Source organism: Artemia franciscana, chromosome 8, assembly GCF_032884065.1.
Source record: "Artemia franciscana chromosome 8, ASM3288406v1, whole genome shotgun sequence".
NCBI classification, from domain to species: Eukaryota; Metazoa; Arthropoda; class Branchiopoda; order Anostraca; family Artemiidae; genus Artemia; species Artemia franciscana.
This window is the reverse complement of record NC_088870.1, coordinates 11,164,471-11,180,864: the sequence shown is the minus strand read 5'-3', so window position 1 is coordinate 11,180,864 and position 16,394 is coordinate 11,164,471. Positions and strand designations below refer to the sequence as shown.

At 32.7% G+C, this 16,394-nt stretch overlaps 1 protein-coding gene across 4 annotated transcripts in view; it reads right to left on the bottom strand.

Moving 5' to 3' along the window:
- LOC136029979 (uncharacterized) overlaps positions 1-14,723 on the bottom strand; it is a 152,900-nt gene extending 138,177 nt beyond the window's left edge. For 2 of the 4 annotated variants that reach the window (XM_065708553.1, XM_065708549.1), the window contains exon 1: positions 14,576-14,689. Coding sequence is in view for 1 of the 4 variants with exons in the window: in XM_065708548.1 (XP_065564620.1) it covers positions 2,914-3,100 (187 nt within the window). In the remaining 3 variants the exon portion in view is untranslated. Of the gene's footprint in view, positions 1-2,913; positions 3,172-14,575 lie in introns of all 4 variants that reach the window. The other 2 variants (XM_065708548.1, XM_065708552.1) reach the window with 2 other exon arrangements.
- Positions 14,724-16,394: the final 1,671 nt, after the last annotated feature.

Below are 16,394 nucleotides of genomic sequence, written 5' to 3'. Positions count from 1 at the left end.
GTTGTTTTCATTTAGGTTGTTTTCGCCTGGTCAATATAACCTTTAAGGATTGATTGAAAAAAAAGCAATCTTGGCCCAGTTTTGGTTGTCATAAATCACCATAATCAAACATTTGACAAAATATGTTGCCAAGTCTAAACATCTAGCAAATTGAAAGCCGAAGGAAACTGGGATATTTTGCTAATTTTTGTTTTACGAATCGGTAGGGCCAAATTTGTCTTCAATCTTTTTTTTTTTCATTGAATTACTTTTGCACCTCAGTGCCTTTTTGAGTCCTGGTCCATCCATCAGGGAGAGACGTCCCACTCAGAACCGAAGCCAAAAAACTAGTTGGGCGCTGGCCTAGCAAGCTATCTTCGTAAAAAAAGTCCCCGTAAGAAGAGTCAATGACAAGCCTCGTATCACACCACGAAGATGCCGGTACCTTGAAAATTTTCTCCGCATGGCAAATCACACACTTCTAGAAATTTGTCAAAACTGGGAGCCGAAACACAACTGTTACCCTAAAAGAACAAAGAATATGTTCTGTAGGATGTAGGAGCATCATTGAAGAGCTCTTCAGAAGAGTCAAATAACAGAGTGAGTGTATCCTTGCACCGTCCCACTTGAGGGAAGACTGGAGGGTACTCACTGACCCACTGTGTGCCACTCGAGGCGATAGAGGAATAAAGCTCTGAGACAAGATACCCTATTCGCTGCTGATATGCCCAGAAAGTTTCAACCTAATCAGAAAGAAAAAATCATATTCCCTTGCATTAGAAATTGACACGACCAATTTTTCTTTAAAAATTTGTGTCTTCATTGATGTCCCCTTGGCTCTATGCCAAGAGTTTAAGCCAATTGGAGAAAACGATATGTGTTGGCTGAATTTTAAGCGTCACAAATCTAACACCATCAAAATTTTGTCCACCAAGTTTTTTTTTTTGTCTTCATTGAAGTCTCGTTACTCCAGTCTAAATATCTCTTAAGTTTCAAGATGATCTGAGACAAACAAGTAATAACCCAATTCCAGGCAAAACGAGTCAATGCAGCTCCTCTTGACCCAAGGACTTACGGATAGGAGCGTGAAGGCGACCAAATAAAGCTTATGGAGCTGTGCCCCCAATTAATTATTTTTTTTCTTTCTAAAATTATCCAAAAGGGGTGTCAAGGGAATTGAAAAACCAAAGTTTCAAACTGATCAGAAACAAACTATTTTTCGGCAAAGTAAGGGTCCCTTTAAAACCATCCCTTCTCCATCACACTCACAAGGATTTTTTTGGCCCAAGGAGCAATCCTGGAGAGTTTCAAACCATTCAGACAGCAACCTTTAAAAAAAATGCAAGCCTCTTTTAAAGTGTAAATGACTCTATCAAACAATGTGCAATTTTTATAATTTAGGGCCCATGCTCAAGGGGTTGCGTGGGTCAAGTCACCCTGAAGTCATAATTATAGGACCTTTCGATTATTCTGAGCAAAAATATCATCTGAAAATTTTCGTCTGAGACCATGTGGGTTGAAAAAGTGGCAAAGTGGTAACTGGTGTAGGTTACTCGGTTACGACCCGGGAGCAACATACAGCACAAGAGGGAGGTGCTTTCTAATCACTTTAAGTGATAGAACTTCCAACTTACAACTGAATGACCCTCCTAACAAGGTTTTACAACCAATGCTTCTCTACTAAGTGACCAGAGAAAAAATGATAAATCGAGAAATGTCACTTTTTACTACGTCTATGCTAGCGCACATAGTTATGGGTCTTTTACAAAACGGTCTTTGCTACGTTGCAGCTACTGCTGCAACCAAAAGAATGTATATTGTAATATACATTTATATTAGACATTTTAATACACGTTTATATTATATTGGAAAGTGTGCCACAATTTAAAAACTGGTTAAAGAAGCATCTCTTTGTGGGCGGTTGGTGAGTGTGGGGCTGAATGACGTAAGAGGACAAAGTAATTTTGGGCTTTCTCCTGTTATTAATATATTCTTTTTTATATTCATTATTCAATAATTATATTTATTATTCAGTAATTATTATAATTATCTCTTTTTCAAATATTCTTTATTTGTGTTAACTTCAATGATGATTTTATTAGTAGTATAATTTAGTAAACCTGTACTGGTTGCGTTTTTCAAGCATACTTGTGCTTTGTTTGTAACTGGTCGTCAAGCCAGCATGACTTATTTTAATAAAGTTGTTGTTGAATACTAATCAGCTTATACTATCTACTGTCAGTCTTGTTTACTTCCAACCATGATCATATTTGTTCACAGTATTTTGTGAACAATCATTTTTTTTGATTTTCTCTTCTGCCTTTATTTAGATGAGTATTTATTACTTTGGAATAATCAGGTTTTTTTAATGCTATAGGCAGAATACAATGCAAAGTTTGACATTTTGAAGAAACTCTGATTTTTGACATTAAAAATTTTGCATGTAATGCTGATTGGTTTCACATGATAGACACATCAGTAAATTGAAATAACTTTTAAGCAGTACAGAGCATTTCAGATCAACATCTTAAAACAAAACTTGGCAAAAAAGTGAGTTTTAATGATATAAAAATGATTCAAAAACTGTAAAAACTCCAATTTCTGGCACGAAGTACGCCCCTTCCCCTTCTTGCATGCTGTCTTGTTCTGAGTATGGGATACATACCCTCCCATATAAAGGGGAGGTTAATAGTTACATACGAATAGGAATTTATCTTTTTACTAAATAAAAACTCAAACATCACAGGGGATGAGGCATCAAAGTTTAAAGTTGCTTGGGAATTGGCTAAAAAAAAGTGAGTTGGCTAAGTTGGCTAAAAAATTAGTCAATCACAGGGGATGAGGCATCAAAGGTTAAAGTTGCTTGGAAATTGGCTAAAAAAGGTTAGAAAAACTTTCTAAAAATCAACAAGAAGTAGAAAAGGTCTGTCTTACCTCTTGAGAGTTTTTCCCTCAAATCAAAATATTCCCAATTCGGAAAAAGAGCTGAACATATTTCTCGCCATAATTCTTCCCTTACACCTTTATTGGAATTATCTATATGATGTTTGTTCCACAATGCCGGTCTCTTTGAGACTTCAGAAATCATATTATCAATGCTGAAAATCTCTCGAACCATCATAACAAACTAAAAATATTCAAGGACTTCTTTTTTTCGCTTCCTACAGACAGTGTTAAGCCAAAAAAGGATAACTGCAAAGAGAAGAGTGCAATTTTGAGACGTTTTATATTTATCAAAGAATGTTAACTTAACATAATAGAATCACACTTTTATTCTATTATTTTAATAAATAACTTTATTTATTACTGTTTATTGTACATATTTATATATGTATTTATTTGCTTAAATTTTATGTTTTATTAAATTTATTATATAATTATATCTATTCATTATTATTTATGCAATGATTAATAGAGAAAATTAAATATTAATGATAGTTATTTGAAATCAATATGCGTATTTAACGAAAATTAATATTTGATATCTATGAAGATGAACTCCAAATAATAGACGTAAAAAAAAGCTAAGGTTGCCTATAATTCCTCCAAAAAGTATTATTTTATAAGTGATCTTTGTTTGTTTGTTTTTTCCAGCTGTAACCTAAATAGATAGTCTCTTAAAAGTTCTTCCCTTTTATTCTTTCAGGACCATTTTTTAACTTTTTCCAATTTCTAATCTATCTTTTTATGATTGTCCTTTCAATTGAAAGTCTTTGACATGGTCTTTTTAATTGACAAGGCCCTTTTAATAAAAAAGGTGTGCCAAAACATAAAATGTTCTAAAACGTTTTATTTGGATCTGACAATTGAAAAAAAAAGACTAAATAATAAAAAAAACGTTTATGCCCATTCTTATGGTCCAAATAAAAACTTAGCCGTTCTCCTATTATTTCATTAAGATGGAGATATGACCTTTAGATTAAATATTTGACCATGTAAAGAATTGCAGATATTGATACTCATCCAAGTTTCATCATTTTCTCTAGTGTCATAAAGTTTTGTTAATTTTTTGTAAGATTTTTCTGTCCTCCAAATCCTTTTGAATGAATGACTATTTTAATCTTGACTATTTTTTTATGACATTCAATTGAGCTATCGAAATTGACTAATTCCTTTAATGCCATTTATCATTTTTATTTTATGTTATAATGTATTTTTAGATCTTGCCCATCACCTTTTATGAAGGTGATTTGTTTCCTAATTAATCAGTCACTTTTAACCATGAATGACAGTAAATGACAGTAAATGCAATTTTGAGCCTTTGATGTCTACCAGCAAAATTACGGCATCTATTTCAACCGATAGCATCTTGTACACATGTCTTAATTTGCGATATACAGCAGAACTTCATAGAAATGCCATAAAATTTTACTGACAAGACTTATTTCCATAAAGGTACATCACGTTTTGACTACACAGAAAACTTTTAATTGTGAAGCATCAGACCAAAGTACCAGACGACCTTTTACCTTGACTTCCATCCCTTCCTCACAGCATTAGAAATTAGTCAAATAAAAACTTTGAATATTTAATGGCCTTTAGATATCAAATATTGGCCTTTTGCCATTTATACAGACATTTTCTATGTATATTGCAATACATTTTCTATCTAAATGTATTTTCTATAATTAATCCTCTCCTCCAGTCAAGATCCAAGAATTTTTCAAAATATTTGGTAGAAAATTTTTTATTCATTTTATTTCTATGAATTTGTCATGTTAATCGAAGCAGTAAAGAAAAAGCACATTTATCATTTAATTTAAAACAAGAAATCAATACAGAAATATAAAAAGTCTCAAAATTGCATTTTTGCAGCTCTTAACACAGGAATTTTGACATCCTGCCTTATAAAAAAAAAAGATCAATTTCATACAGGGTTTCCACAGTAGGTTTGGCACTGCCTTCAGAAACTGCTACTATATAAAGTTAACTATATATCTATATCTTGCATCAGTTGCATCTATCTATAGTTATATATAGTTATACATCTATTGTTATATATCTATATAACTATAACTATATCTTGCATCAGTTGCATCTACTTGAAAAACTACGTCCACAAAACCCAGATTCAATGATAAGTCAACAGTTGGGTTGCCACGAGTCGAGGAAAACCATCAAAAGATGATTTACAGAGTGCGAGTTATTATCAAGCATTATGTAAGGCAAAAAATTGCAAAATATTTTAGTCACAAGATTTTTTACAAGCAGTCATTTGTGTTCCTGTGGTATAACCATTTCCAACATACCTAATTGGTAATACATATAGCCAACACTTCTAAGGTAAATGTACCGTTTCTTAATCATTGGAATTAATGAGCCATCAAAGCCAGTGACAACTTGTGCCCTTTTCTAATGGAAGTTGTATAAAAGGGGCATCTCTCTAAATTTGAAAAAAAATTGGAATTCTGAAATTTAACTCTTTTAGAACTCAGCATTGAATCATTAGTTTGGCAGTAATGCAGAGTTCAGATTTAATAGAAGACTCCATAAAAAACACTAAAAACCCTAAAAACCTCACGAAAAATCCAGAGCATTAAAATCTTGTTTCCCCTGAGTTTCTACATATTATCTATTGGACAAACACTGGAATTCTCAATACAATCCCTTGGGGGCGATTAGACCATGTCAACATACTGGAGTACTGCATATTTGCCCAGACAATCTTCCTTAAAAATCAACAAACTTGAATAAACTTTCAATGCATCATTTATATCAGAAAAATCCTTTCACCCCTTCCCTTAAAACTTTAAGTCTATGTTCCAACAGATTAAAACCAACACTAAAACATAAATGAAATGACATTACATACATTTAATTGGGAAGTCCTGATTATATTAGTAAAAACATCTACACAGCATGGGTAAATAACACAATTCTTTCTATATACAACAACAAATCATCTCTCTTAGTATAAAAAACACTAAAACCTGCTTAGTATCTTATTTGGTAACTACCTAACCTCCTAAGTACTTTATTTGTGTTCAATTTGATACCATGTCAGTGTTAAGCTTTATGTTCAAAGGGGGGGGTTCTAGTTTTATTAATAAAAAGGACTTATATCAAATGGATGAATAAAACAATTAACCTGGTACATATCAACTAAATCATGTCTCATAGTATAAGAAACACTAAAAACCCTACTTGGTATTCTATGTGGCAACTACCTTGCCTCCCAACTGGTTTGTATGGACTCAATTTAATTCCATGCTTGTATTGATTCCAACATTCCACACTGAATTACTGAGTCTAACCTGCCATAAATCTTTGATCTGAAACACTCTAGTTTTTGCTAAGGGTCATGACCTTATAGATTCACAAAACCTTCCCACATAAGAAACAAGACATAAGTATATAAACTTTGAATAACACGATACAAATAAGTCATGGTTCATAAATGATTCACAAACACTTCATGATTCACATATAATTCATAAATTTTCTTGATTCATTTGCTAGATAAAAGATGAACAAACCATCTGACAATCTTTAATACCATTTCTAAATATGGTATGCTAATTGCTAACCTTGTGAATGCATCCCAGTCTTCCTAATTAGGCCAGATATAACCTTAAATTAAATACAAAACATTACTGGTTTTGTGGGCTTTTTTTCACATTGTATTTAATCACCATTATGAGCATAATGTAGATTAAAATCAACCACAAATTGTAGCAAAGTTTGGTGCATAGCTAAGAGCTACATCACTGCCCCATTAGAGAATAGAAGAGGTGGGATAGGGCTGGGATGACTTTGCAAGGGTAGAAATTACTAAGTTTAGAATAGGTGTTAAAGAGCAAATTAGATGGTACATTCAGCTTTTAGCAAGAATTTTAATCACAAAAACCATAAATTTACCCTTGTATATGAGCTATTACTACTGCTACTACTACTAATAGCTCACTGCAGCACCAAGCTGCCTGAGTCCAACACACCTGAACACATTCCTCCTCCTTCCCAATCTATTTGAAGCATCCCTCTTTATACCCTCCAAGTTCCAGTTTCCCTTAAATCTTTCCAAATAGAGTAAAATAAAAGAAATAAGCTCCAAATAAGAATACCAAATAAAACCAATTTGTAAAAAAAAAACTATTATTCTAAAAACTATTATTATCATAGCAAACTATTATTCATAGCCTACGGCTGAATATCACCCCATTAGAGGGGGGCTGGGATGTAGGCAGATTAATTTTAGAAATGCAGGGGCAATTGCACTCTTCTCGACTAGATCTAGAAAAATACTTTCTATGGTATTTTCTTGTAAAAAAAAAATAAAACACCCTTCTAAATTTTGAAAAATATATTTTGCCCCTTCCCCCACACTTTAGTGAATTGATGCCCAGCCTGGCATGTCATGTTAATGGTAGAGATGATGAATTTTCTGATTTTCTTAATTAATTCACAAGTAAGAAGGGTAAATATATATCAGATTCCATAACTGAGACAAAATTCCATAACTGAGACAAGGTAAACATATTTCTCTATGCTGTCTTTTTTATGTCTTTTCATACTCTTTCCAGATTTAACAATCACTTCACTTGCAAATGTATCCTCCCCCCCCCCCCTATGACCCAATATACAGCTCTAGGTTATAGGTAAATGCAAGACTAAAAAAGACCATTTAAACAACAAAATTCTTACTTTATAATATACAACATGTTTTCATTAACCACATTATCGTTTTTACTTTCAGTGCTATCTGCCTTAAGAAACCATTTTTAAATAATATTCAATATCCAACAGATCTGAAATTCTCTTACAATCAGACAAAGGTTGAATGGTTTTGACCAGTAAAAAAAAAACGTCTTCACAATGGGGGGGGGGCAGCAGTGTATACTATAGGAATTGTGGGAAAAGTCGAGTCATGGCCAATTGTAGAAAAAGCCAAGACAGATAGTCTAATTAAGTGGGCATCAAGTCAAGGTTAATTTTACCCCATTCATTGATGTTTTCTGACACAAGATGTCAGAAAAACTTTGGGGTAGCTATACATCACTTTAGGGCTTGTTAAAGAGTTTTAATTAGATTTGCAAGTAAAATGATTATTATGTTTTGAAATAACATAAAAAATGCATCAAGTAATGTGCTCACCTTTTCCCTAACTTAGTTGTCAAATCTTGTATATATTTCCTACAACAAAACATAGCCTACTTTAAAAAAAAATCTACCTACTACCTTAGCAAATGCAAGCCTAAGCCCTTCCCCTCCCCCTAATAGAGCCAGATATAGCCCTAGGCTCTACACTAAACTTTGATAGCTTCATGGGTTTGAATGATTTTTTAGGCCTATTTCTCATCAACATGCAGTTCATAACCAATACATAGTTCCGGCTCCATTGAAAGAAATGCTATTAAACAAAAATAATAATAAACAAAATAAAAAGCCATTTGAATCCTTATTTGAAGCTCTTTTTTTCATATTATTGGATTTTCTATAATAATTTATACTTCAATCTTAATTATTTAAGATTTAATAATTATTATTTAATTATTTAAGATTATTTAATAAAATTATTAGATTTTTAGATTTTTTAATAAAATTAAAATTTTATTATTAGATTTTTTAGATTTTTAGATTATTAGATTCTAATAAAATTATTAGAATTATTTAAGGCTTAATAATAAACTCCAATCTTCATAATTGTAGATATTGTCTAGAATTGTCTAGACAATATGAATTATATAAAATATGAAGATAGCCTACTTTACATGGGTTTGCATTATTTTTTAGGCCTATTTCTCATCAACATGCAGTTCATAACCAATACAGAGTTCAGGCTCCTTTGAAAGAAATGCTATTAAACAAAAAGAAGCCATTTGAATCCTTATTTGAAGCTCTTTTTTTCATATTATTTGATTTTCTATAATAATTTATACTTCAATCTTAATTATTTAAGTTTTAATAATTATTATTTAATTATGTAAGATTATTTAATAAAATTATTAGATTTTTTAGATTATTTAGATTTTTTAATAAAATTAAAATTTTATTATTAGATTTTTTAGATTTTTAGATTATTAGATTTTAATAAAATTATTAGAATTATTTAAGACTTAATAATAAACTCCAATCTTAATAATTCTAGATATTGTCTAATGATATACAAAAAAACTAAAACAAAACTTATAAATTCTTACTTTATATTATCCAGCATGTTTCTATTAACAAGATTATCATGTTTCCTTCCATTGTTATCTATGTTTTTAAATTATCTCTCAATAAAATTGTTATCTAACAATTGCAATAGACTAGGTGGAGTGGTTTTAACATTTTCAAGAATGCAACAAACCTGTTTTTAAAATGAGGCAAGACACAATAATATTCAGGGGAATAGCATACCTGGGATCACCAGTGGGGGGGGGGCACATTGTCAAACATGTAAATACAGTGATTAAAAAGAGCATAAAATACGGAATCGAATGATACAACCTATTTTGTTTTATAGTGTCTCTTTCAGAGGTGCTGGAACTCTGCAGTGGTAACAACAAAATCAACAAAGTTTTGTGTATGGCCTAAGGCTATATACAGGACTACATAGTTTACACTTGCAAGGGCAGCAGTAACACCAGAATATTTGGAATTTTTGTTAAAAGGTACATCAAGTTATATGTTCATCTTTCAGTTAACAAAATAATTGAGCAAACTAAAAATTTACTGCAGAGACTATTATGTCTGGAAAGAGCATTAAATGAATAATCCAATCATAAATTTATTTTTTTTACTACAAGGTCAATCTAATTCCTGTCCCAGTCTTTAACCAACATTAACTAAACTTACAATATTTTCATATAATTCAGCTAGGGAGAAAGTAAAAATATTACTTGATACCCGTTTTTATGTTCTATCCATATATAATAATCACTTCTGGGGAGAATTCTATTTTGAGCCCTTAAAAAGGGCCCCAGAAGGAAATACCCTAAATAGTGTTACCCATAACACTGACATCCATCAGAGATACCCATGCAAATATGATTTTCCTTGTTGTTTGAGGTGGAGGCTGTAAGTTTCCTATTCAGGATATTCAACAATGGTGATTTGAATGGCATACTTTTTATGGGCTGTTTTAAGCCTCTTTGGAAAATTTGTACTGAACAACATAAATTAGCTAGGATGAAAGTGAATGCATCACTTAATATCTCTTTTAAGCCCCTTAATGAAGTCCTAGAAGATACAACAGTCAATAGCCCACTAACCAACATTTTAAAATCATGGGTAAAATTCTAGTTAGGCTACTTTTCACTATCTTGCAGAGGGGTTAGATTAGAAAAATGAAACTTTCAGCAACAAATCCAGGGCGAAAAACATCCTCTGGAAAGGTATTACTAAGCTTCTAGGTTAACCCTTTTCTGATTTCTAAGTCTTAGAAATTTGCCTACTTGGCAGCTCTATACCTATTGAACTTATTGACAAGACGACATTTTACCTTAATTTTTAGTTATCAATTTCTTTTTCTCTGTCTTTGCTTCTGAAAATACAATTCTGTTATTTGAGTAGAATTTTAAGACATATCAATGTTGTTGTTTTTTTCTAAATTTAGGAAATAAAATCTGCATACCTTTAAAACCTTATAAATTGGGATTGAGCAGATTTGTGAAGCTGAAAAGAGTTTTATTGTACTTTGCTTAAGCAGGTGATTTATTTTGCAAGGTTTCAGTTTTAAATAAACAGATTTTTAAAGGTCATGACCCTCTAGAGGGAAAAGGAGAAGAGGTAGGTATTTCAAAATACCTTCCCAGGGCATAGCCTACTTTAGCCTGTAGACCAATCCCTTAAAGTTTTATTTTCCTAACCAAGCCCCTTTCAAGATAGTGAAAAGTAGCTAAACTAAAATTTTAACAAAGCATGTCTATAAAAAAAAAGGTCTAGTAAGAAAATTAGCCTAACCATATGCAGCTGGTTCAGGAATGGTAATTATTACTTTGATAAACTGTAATAATGAAATATTAGTCCAATTTTAAAACAAATTTGCAGGAATAATAAAAAAAAAAGCCTGAAACAATTTAAGCAAAACTGAGGCCATTTTGAATGGCTTTTGTTTATTTTGTTTGCCAATTTCTTTGCAAATTTCATTTTACTATTAAGATTAATCAAAGTAATAATTACCATTTATGAATCAACTAGGCTACAAATAGTCATTTTTTTCCTCACTTACTTGTTTTTTTTAATTGTATTTTAAAACTTGTCTAGGCCTATTAGGGTAAAAGAACTCTTTTCTTTGGTAGGCTACTCTGAAAAAACAGCAATGGGTTTTTAGACCACCCTATTATGCTACAGCATGATACAATGTGAGGGTAGTAACATGAAATGCACCTTATTGGTCAAGTTCTCACCAATATTTGCCAGTATAAATTAAAAAGATAATTTTTTAGTTTCATCACAAGCTGTCTAAACTGGAAACTATGCTGCAAAGCAGCATAGTGTCTATACTATAGCACTTAGAAATACTAATTCTAGAAGTACATCCATTTCTGGTTGACCCTCCTCCTCTACAGGGCAAACTAAAAATACATAAAGTGGAACTAAAAAACTGTAAAGTGGGCAAGGTTTGGAAGCTGAGGGAAAAGTTGGGGTTGTACAATATGAATAAAATTAAATTTGAAATACTAATTCCAGTCATCACTGGTAATTTCTGTATAGTAGGAAGTCAAAAGATAATTAAAAAACTCACATATCCATTAATGTGAATATCCAAGATGGTTCACTTTCAAGTTTGGTAGGCAGTGCAACATCCAATTTTGCTTACAGGTAACATTACCTATAGAGCAATGTGTATTAGTCCATGAGCCCTGCAGGCAGTGGGGCAAGGTCTGTATTCTGTATTTATTTAATAATTATCTACAGGCATTGCCCCACTGCCTGCAGGGCTCATGGACTAATACACTTTGCTCTATAGGTAATGTTACATCCATTTTCAGTTTGCCCCATGGAGGAGGAGGGTCAACCAGAAATGAATGTGCTTCTAGAATTTGCATTTCTAAGTGCTCTAAACATTTACCCTATGCTGCTTTGCAACATAGGGTAAATGATTAGTTTCATCACAAGCTGTCTAAAGTGTGTATTATTGCATACTGCAAGATTCTGATGATTATATATTGTTTCTTTGTCATTATTAGAGAAGCACATTAATTTTTTAGCTTTCTAAAATCCCTCTCTAATAAGGCTAAAAATGTGTAAAGTGGGCTTGCTTACAGGTAACATTACCATTAGAGCAAAGGGTATTAGTCTATGAGCCCTGCAGGCAGCAGGGCAAGGTCTGTATTCTATATTTATTCAATTAAAAGAGATAAAAATAAAAATAAAATTCAAATGAGGTTGATTAAATAAATATAGAATACAGACCTTGCCCTGCTGCCAGCAGGGCTCATGGACAAATATGTTTTGCTCTATAGGTAACATTACCTGTAAGCAAGCCCACTTTACACATTTTAATTTAACCCATGGAGGAGAAGGGTCAACCAGAAATGGATACACTCTAGAATTAGCATTTCTAAGTACTATATTATGGAAACTATGCTGCTTCATAGCATAGTTTCCAGTTTAGACAGCATGTGATGAAACTAAACAATTACCATTAAAAATATGGTCTCTGTTTTGACAAGCAATTGAAAAGAAAAATTATATTTAATATTTGTCATTTACAGAATAAATATCAAGCAATAAAAGTTACATTTTTAGAATCAGAAGAAACCCAGTTTTCTGTAAATAAGTGAAAAAAACTGAAATACTAAAAGGATATATGGTAAAATTCTAGTTAATTGACTTCTTGCTATCTCAGAAAGGGTTTAGGTTAGGAAAATGAAACTTTCAGGGATGAGTCTACAGGCTAAAGTATGTCCCACAAAGGTATTTTGAAGTGCCTACCTCTACTCCTTCTCCTTCTAGAGGGCCCTGACCTTTGATGACCTTCAAAAATATGTGTGTTATAAAAGTGAAACCTGGTGAAATAGATCTTCTGCTGACAAAATTGTTTTCAGATTCATAACTGTGCTCAATCCCATTTTATTAGGTTTAAAAGATATGCAAATTCATTCCCTAAAATTTGTAAAAAAACATTGATATGGCTCAAAATTCTACTCTAATAACAGGAATTCCATTTTCAGAACTTAAGGCAGAGAAAAAGCAACTAGTAAATGAAAATTTACTATAATAGAAATTTTACTATTAATAGACCTGTCATATTAAAGGCAGAGTAAAAGTAACTGGTAACAGAAAATTAAGGTAAAATGTTGTTTGGTCAAAATTTCAATAAGTATAGACCAGTCATGTAGGCAAATTTTTGGGCCCTGTAGAGGGAGAAGGAGTGGAGGTGGACAATTTAAAATACCTTCCCAGGACATACTTCAGCCTGTAGACCCATCCCTGAAAGTTTCATTTTCCTAACCTAAACCCTTTCCAAGATAGGAAGAATTCAATTAACTAGAATTTTACTGGATATATAGCCTAACTCAAAATTGAATATTTGATATTTCCAAAAACAGGTCTTTGTAGGCACTTCAATAAACTTTTAGTTTCAAATGTTTGATCTTAAATAACTTTAATATATCAACCATATTGACATATAACTTAAATTTTGAGATTTTCATTGATATAATACACAATTCTTCACAATTCCCCTTCAGTAACAAGGTGTTACCAAGGAATTAAAATCAAATAGTTGTGGGCATCAAGCCATGTCTAATTGTAGAAAAAGCCAACACAGATGGTCTGATTGAGTGAGAGGCACATCTGGCATTAGCCCCTTATTAGGATTGTATAAAAATAACATTAGGCTAGTTCATTTGTTAATAAATAGCCTAAGTCTATCTATCATCCATTCATTCATCATTCCTAGGGCAGAAGAACTAAGGTAGATAGTCATAGAATCTATAGTTTTCCTAGTGTTTGGCAAAATAGCATGGGTAAACAGCAGGAGTGAATAGCCTATGCCTCCTTTATTGGACCAATAGGCCTACTTGTTTGTTATCTTTTAGCAAGGTATGCCCACCTAGAGCCTCAGGCAGGTTGACCAAAAAATGTAAAATTGGCATAGGACAATTAGATTGCCTGGATTAGGGTTCTTGTTTTACATAATTTTGCTCAATTGGATAGGGTAAGACAACCAGTACTGGGACACTTTGATCACTCTGCCTATTTTGGGACAAAACCTTTGATTGGATTACAACATGTCCAAAACTGGGACAAAAGACTTTAATCTTGGACAGCCAATCTAGGCTATACATTTTTCCTGTTGTCTTTTGTCCCAGTATTGGACATGTTGCAATCCAACCAAAGATTCTGTCCCAGAATAGGCAGAGTGATTGAAGTGTCCCAGTACTGGTTGTCTTACCCAAATGGGTAAGATGTCTTACCTTACAAATGGGAGACAGTAACAACAGCAATCAAAGGGGTCAAATTAACCTTGACTGGGATGCCCACTTAATTGGATAATCTGTCTTGGCTTTTTTCTACAATTGGCCATGACTTTGACTTTTCTCATAACTATTCCCTTTTTTTTAATTCAAATTAGTATTCTTATTCTAGGCTAAGCTATCGATAGCATGGGCTACCTGTATATCTTACTAAAGCAGGCTAATTTATTGTGGTAATGGGCACTTACCTTATTGACTATGTTGTCAATTTTGTTTTGTGATACTCCAGTATTTTCAACAGTCTTTTTTAAAAGTTGTTTTCCACCTAAGAACAAAGAGTAAGTTTAGTTTTCTTCTTCAGGAAGAGACTTTCTGAAGATGATTAGCTTTACAAACAAAATCAGTTGCTTGTAAAAAGACGCGAGCTTCCTGTAGACGTTCGTCACGCGACCCTGAATCAGGACAGTTGAGCCATAGTGATTCATATTGGTTGGGTAGCCTATTGCAGCGGTTCATTCAGGTTCATATGAATTTACAGTTTTCCCTCATTAATGGATTTTTTTTAGCTTACCAATTTTATGATACGTTATTTATTTTACGTTACCAATTTATTTTATTAATGAGTTTGGGTTTCGGATGTAACCCAAACTAACGCAATGTGAAGTCACTTTGCGGTAGTGTGATAATACACTTTGTTCCTTACTTTCAGCTGAAAACATTTGTTCGTTTTATTTAATGTTTAATATTTGTTATATTTGACATTTGATTGAACTTGAAAATTAAGTTTTCAGTAATGTTCTATGTTAAAAACAAATAGAGCAATAAAGTATTAGAAAATGAATCTACCGAAAAAAGTTTAAATGACACAAAATAGTAATCATTTCAGGCTCGTTTTAAGCTTTAGTGTTACTCTTTACTTTCACTTGAACCAACTTTTTTTTTGTTTAATTGAGTTTGAAGATGACAATAGAATTTTGACAACAGAATATTCTGAGATTATTAGTAATTATTAAAACAATTCCTTCATACTGTTTTTCAACTACTACTACTACTACTAATAACTCACTGCAGCACCAAGCCGCCTGAGGCCAACACAGCTACGCACGCTCCTCCTCCAACCTAATCTATTTAAAGCCTCCCTCTTTACACCCTCCCAGGAAGTTCCCATTTCCTTTAAATCCTTATTTATGACATCCTCCCAACCCAGACAAGGACGACCTGCTTTCCGTGTAGCCCCAGACGGTTGGCCAAAAAGGACAATCTTCGGTAATCTGTCATCCTTCATCCGTAGAACGTGGCCTAGCCATCTCAACCTTTCTTTCATTATAGCCCCAGAAAGCGGGATTGAACCACACTTTTCGTACAACCTACTGTTTGAAATACGGTCAGTCAGCCGGGTACCCAGAACAATCCGTAGGCAATTTCTCTGGAAAACATCTAGTAAATTTTCATCTGCTTTTCGGAGTGTCCATGCTTCAGAGCCATATTTGACCACTGTCATCACTGTAGCTTCCAATATTCTAATCTTGGTTTGTAGGCTTATCTTTCTATGAGCATTTTAAAAATTCCGTTGACTAGCCTTTTTTTAGTGCAGTAATTTTCTATTACCAATTGTTCTGCTTGTTTTTAACATGTGGCATTATGCAGAAATCTATTTTCATGTTTAATCAACTGTTAAACAAGACAAATTTTTCTCCAATTTTTCTATAAATAATATACATAAAAAACGCTTTTCGAAACGTAGCTGGGGGGGATAATTTTTTCTGGCTTAATTAAGATGTAAAAAATATTTTCCATGATCTAGCGGGAAGAGTTACTCCCCTCCAATTGACACCTGTAGCAGAAAGATATTAGGAAATTATTCCGTATTACTGGTATCAAACAGTTGGTGGTAACGAACTGTAGTAAGGAGCGACCCGGCTCAGTAGTAACCAAAACTTTAAAAAATGGAACTTTGATACCAATAGCTACATCAAAAGAATTTCTTTTTAATGCTGATTATAAATATATAAGTTTCATCAAGTTTAGTCTTACCCATCAAAAGTTACGAGCCTGAGAAATTTGCCT